This window comes from Epinephelus moara, chromosome 8, assembly GCF_006386435.1.
Source record: "Epinephelus moara isolate mb chromosome 8, YSFRI_EMoa_1.0, whole genome shotgun sequence".
In the NCBI taxonomy this organism is placed as follows: domain Eukaryota; kingdom Metazoa; phylum Chordata; class Actinopteri; order Perciformes; family Serranidae; genus Epinephelus; species Epinephelus moara.
The window spans coordinates 44,236,513-44,242,343 of NC_065513.1; the positions used below are offsets into that span (position 1 = coordinate 44,236,513).

The window sequence follows — 5,831 nt, forward strand, 5'->3', positions numbered from 1 at the left end:
GCACCAGGAGGAACCCAGGGCCCGCTGCACCAGGAGGTACCCAGGGCCCACTGCACCAGGAGGAACCCAGGGCCCTCTGCACCAGGAGGAACCCAGGGCCCTCCGCACCAGGAGGAACCCAGGGCCCGCTGCACCAGGAGGTACCCAGGGCCCACTGCACCAGGAGGAACCCAGGGCCCTCTGCACCAGGAGGAACCCAGGGCCCTCCGCACCAGGAGGAACCCAGGGCCCGCTGCACCAGGAGGTACCCAGGGCCCACTGCACCAGGAGGTACCCAGGGCCCACTGCACCGGGAGGTACCCAGGGCCCACTGCACCGGGAGGAACCCGGGAGGTACCCAGGGCCCACTGCACCGGGAGGAACCCAGGGCCCGCTGCACCGGGAGGAACCCAGGGCCCTCTGCACCGGGAGGAACCCAGGGCCCTCTGCACCGGGAGGAACCCAGGGCCCATGGCACCAGGAGGAACCCAGGGCCCTCCGCACCAGGAGGAACCCAGAGCCCACTGCAACGGCCGGTCTCCTGGTGTAAAAGCCAGTCTCCTGGTGTCTACTCCAGGATCCTGAGACTGTGCTGGGAGACACAGTGAACCTGCTCTGTCCACATGTACGTATGGATGTGGTTCAGATGGTGCAGAAGGTTTTTTTCATCAGACCCAGTGCATGCTGGGAAGTTTCTCTGACATGACACCAGTTTATGGTGGTGAAGTTCAACAAGAAGTTAATTAAACTCATCAGGTTACATGACTTATCTGTGTGTGTGTGTGTGTGTGTGTGTGTGTGTGTGTGTGTGTGTGTGCGTTCAGAGATGCTGCAGCTTCCTGTTTTGGTCTGTTGTCACGCTGGTCGTCATATTAGTCATCACCTCAGCTGTGGTCATCATCCTCCACCTGAACCACGTCCCTCTGCCCTTCATCAGCAGGTAACACACCTGTCTGTCTGTCTGTCTGTCTGTCTGTCTGTTTCACTCTCTGTCTGACAACCTGTCTGTTTCTGTTGTCATGGTACCAGGGGCAGGGGCTCCTCCTCCTCGCCGGTGATCTCGACCAATCCCAAAGAGTCTGGCCCCCTGGTGTCCGTCTCCCGTGTAGCAGACGGTGAGCCAATCAGCATCTTCCTGGACCCCAACTGTCCGGACTACAGCGAGAACTTCTTGCGTTGGGAGGCGCTGCAGACGTCCCTGCTACAGGCGTTGTCCAGTCACAATGCAGATGACTGGCAGGACACGGGACTGGTCGACAAGCTGGCCGAGGAGCTGAAGGTGTTGTCAGGCCACGCCCACAATCTAAGGCTGGAAACTGATTTTCTGAAAAGAGGCCAGAGCGTTCTGGACCAGCGACTGGACGGACTGCAGAGCGAGCAGAGTCGCGTCGTACAGGTTTGTATGACATCATTAGCAGAGTCGCGTCGTACAGGTTCATATGACATCATCAGCAGAGTCGCATCGTACAGATTCGTATGACATCATTAGCAGAGTCACGTCGTACAGGTTCGTATGACATCAGCAGAGCCGCGTCGTAGAGTTTCCTATGACATCAGCAGCAGAGTCGCGTCGTATAGGTTCTTATGACATCATTAGCAGAGTCACGTCGTACAGGTTCTTATGACATCATCAGCGGAGCCGCGTCATACAGGTTCTTATGACATTATTAGCAAAGTCCCTTCGTACAGGTTCTTATGACATCATCAGCGGAGCCGCGTCGTGCAGGTTCTTATGACATCATTAGCAGAGTCACGTCGTGCAGGTTCGTATGATATCATCAGCAGAGTCGCGTCATACAGGATCGTATAACATCATCAGCAGAGTCACATCGTACAAGTTCGTATGACATCATCAGCAGAGTCGCGTCATACAGGATCGTATGACATCATCAGCAGAGCCGCATCGCACAGGTTCCTATGACATCATCAGCAGAGTCGCGTCCCACAGGTTCCTATGACATCATCAGCAGAGTCGCGTCGTACAGGTTCCTATGACATCATCAACAGAGTCGTGTCGTACAAGTTCCTATGACATCATTAGTAGAGTCGCGTCGTACAGGTTCTTATGACATCAGCAGCAGAGTCGCGTCGTACAGGTTCGTATTACATCATTAGTAGAGTCGCATCGTACAGGTTCTTATGACATCATCAGCAGAGTCGCGTCGTACAGGTTTTTATGACATCATCAGCAGAGTCCGTTGTAAAGGTTCGTATGACATCATCAGCAGAGCCGCGTCGTACAGGTTCCTATGACATCATCAGCAGAGTCCGTTGTACAGGGTCGTATGACATCATCAGCAGAGCCGCGTCGTACAGGTTCTTATGACATCATCAGCAGAGTCGCGTCGTACAGTTTCTTATGACATCATCAGCAGAGTCGCATCGTACAGGTTTTTATGACATCATCAGCAGAGTCCGTTGTAAAGGTTCGTATGACATCATCAGCAGAGCCGCGTCGTACAGGTTCTTATGACATCAGCAGCAGAGTCGCGTCGTACAGGTTCGTATGACATCATTAGTAGAGTCGCATCGTACAGGTTCTTATGACATCATCAGCAGAGTTGCGTCGTACAGGTTTTTATGACATCATCAGCAGAGTCCGTTGTAAAGGTTCGTATGACATCATCAGCAGAGCCGCGTCGTACAGGTTCCTATGACATCATCAGCAGAGTCCGTTGTACAGGGTCGTATGACATCATCAGCAGAGCCGCGTCGTACAGGTTCTTATGCCATCATCAGCAGAGTCGCGTCGTACAGGTTCGTATGACATCATCAGCAAAATCGCGTCGTACAGGTTGGTATGACATCTTTAGCAGAACCGCGTCGTTCAGGTTCTTATGACATCATCAGCAGAGTCGCGTCGTACAGGTCCATATGACATCATCAGCAGAGTCGCGTCGTACAGGTTCGTATGACATCATTAGCAGAGTTGCATCGTACAGGTTTTTATGACATCATCAGCAGAGTCCGTTGTAAAGGTTCGTATGACATCATCAGCAGAGCCGCGTCGTACAGGTTCCTATGACATCATCAGCAGAGTCCGTTGTACAGGTTCGTATGACATCATCAGCAGAGCCGCGTCGTACAGGTTCTTATGACATCATCAGCAGAGTCGCGTCGTACAGGTTCGTATGACATCAACAGCAAAGTCGCGTCGTACAGGTTCGTATGACATCTTTAGCAGAGCCGCGTCGTACAGGTTCTTATGATATCATCAGCAGAGTCGCGTCGTTCAGCTTCGTATGACATCATCAGCAGAGTCGCGTCGTACAGGTTCGTATGACATCATCAGCAGAGTCGCGTCGTACAGATTCGTATGACATCATTAGCAGAGTCCATTGTACAGGTTTTTATGACATCATCAGCAGAGTAGCGTCGTACAGGTTCGTATGACATGATCAGCAGAGTCGCGTCGTATAAGTTTTTATGACATCATCAGCAGAGTCGCGTCGTACAGGTTCCTATGACATTATTAGCAGAGCCGGGTCGTACAGGTTCCTATGTCATCATTAGTAGAGTCGCATCGTACAGGTTCCTATGACATCATCAGCAGAGTCGCGTCGTACAGGTTCCTAAGTCAGCATAAGTAGAGTCGCGTCGTAAAGGTTCTTATGACATCACCAGCAGAGTCGCGTCGTACAGCTTCGTATGACATCATTAGCAGAGTTGCGTCGTACAGGTTCGTATGACATCATCAGCAGAGTCGCGTCGTACAGGTTCGTATGACATCATCAGCAGAGTCGCGTCGTATAAGTTTGTATGACATCATCAGCAGAGTTGCGTCGTACAGGTTCCTATGACATTATCAGCAGAGCCGCGTCGTACAGGTTCCTATGACATCATCATCAGAGTCCGTTGTACAGGTTTGTATGACATCTACAGCAGAGCCGCGTCGTACAGGTTCCTATGACATCATTAGTGGAGTCGCGTCATACAGGTTTTTATGACATCATTAGCAGAGTTGCGTCGTACAGGTTCCTATGACATCATCAGCAGAGTTGCGTCGTACAGGTTCCTATGACATCATCAGCAGAGTCCGTTGTACAGGTTTGTATGACATCATTAGCAGTGTTGCGTCGTACAGGTTCCTATGACATCATCAGCAGTGTCCGTTGAACAGGTCCATATGACATCATCAGCAGAGCCGCGTCGTACAGCTTCCTATGACGTCATTAGTAGAGTCGCGTCGTACAGGTTCGTATGACATCATTAGCAGAGTCGCGTCGTACAGGTTCTTATGATATCGTCAGCAGAGTCGCGTTGTACAGGTTCTTATGACATCATCACCAGAGTCCGTTGTACAGGTTCGTATGACATCATCAGCGGAGCCGCGTCGTACAGGTTCCTATGACATCATTACAAGAGTCGCGTCCTACAGGTTCCTATGACATCATCAGCAGAGCCGGGTCGTACAGGTTCTATGACATCATCAGCAGAGTCGCGTCGTACAGGTTCATATGACATCATCAGCAGAGCCGCGTCGTACAGGTTCCTATGACATCATCAGCAGAGCCGCATCGTACAGGTTCCTATGACATCATTACTAGAGTCGCTTCGTACACGTTCGTATGACATCATTAGCACAGTCGCGTCGTACAGGTTCTTATGACATCATCAGCAGAGTCCGTTGTACAGGTTTGTATGACATCATCAGCAGAGTCGCGTCGTACAGGTTCTTATGACATCATCAGCAGAGTCCGTTGTACAGGTTCGTATGACATTATCAGCAGAGCCGCGTCGTACAGGTTCCTATGACATCATTAGTAGAGTCGCGTCGTACAGGTTCCTATGACATCATCAGCAGAGTCCATTGTACAGGTTATTATGACATCATCAGCAGTGTCGCGTCATACAGGTTCCTATGACATCATCAGCAGAGTCGCGTCCTACAGCTTTGTATGACATCATCAGCAGAGTCCGTTGTACAGGTTCGTATGACATCATTAGCAGAGTCCCTTGTACAGGTTTGTATGACATCATCAGCGGAGCCTCGTCATACAGGTTCGTATGACATAATTTGCGGAGCCTCGTTGTACAAGTTCATATGACATCATTAGCAGACCGTGTCGTGCCAATCAGAGAAAAGGAATCAATCGTGTCGATCGGTTCTGGTGACCTGAGTCAGATGAGAATTAGGATTCTGTTTCTTTCTGTGACCTGGCCGGTGGGCGGGGCTTAGTGTCCAACACGTGCGTGTGTGCGTGCGTGCGTGTGTGTGTGTGTGTGTGTGTGTGTCTCACCTGTCCAGGTGCTCTCTGACAGTCACTCAGGTGTGTTGAAGCTGGTCTCAGGTTTCAGTGATTCTCTGCTCAGCCTTCAGAGGGAGACGGAGAGTCTGAGGAGACTCAACACAGAGCTGCACAAAGACTCCGCCCACACAGGTAACACACGCCAGTACACACATTAATACACACAGGTAACACACGCCAGAACACACATTAATACACACAGGTAACACACGGCAGTACACACATTAATACACACAAGTAACACACTCCAGTACACACATTAATACACACAGGTAACACACGCCAGTACACACATTAATACACACAGGTAACACACGCCAGTACACACATTAATACACACAGGTAACACACTCCAGTACACACATTATAACAACACTAATACACTTGACTGAAGTAATCGCTCTCATACAGACTCACTTCCTGTGTCTCTGTCTCTGTCTCTGTCTGTCTCTGTCTCTGTGTCTGTCTGTCTCTGTCTCTGTGTCTGTCTCTGTCTNATTATAACAAACTAATACACTTGACTGAAGTAATCGCTCTCATACAGACTCACTTCCTGTGTCTCTGTCTCTGTCTCTGTCTGTCTCTGTTCTTGTGTCTGTCTGT

The 5,831-nt window shown here is 50.5% G+C and overlaps 1 protein-coding gene across 1 annotated transcript in view; it reads left to right on the forward strand.

Annotated features, from left to right (window-relative positions):
- Nucleotides 1-5,831, forward strand: part of LOC126394918 (fibrinogen C domain-containing protein 1-like) — a 24,467-nt gene that overhangs the window by 14,307 nt on the left and 4,329 nt on the right. Inside the window, exons 2-5 of the mRNA XM_050052061.1 lie at nt 557-604; nt 804-919; nt 1,009-1,375; nt 5,228-5,360. Coding sequence (XP_049908018.1) covers nt 557-604; nt 804-919; nt 1,009-1,375; nt 5,228-5,360 — 664 coding nt within the window. The remainder of the gene's footprint in view (nt 1-556; nt 605-803; nt 920-1,008; nt 1,376-5,227; nt 5,361-5,831) is intronic.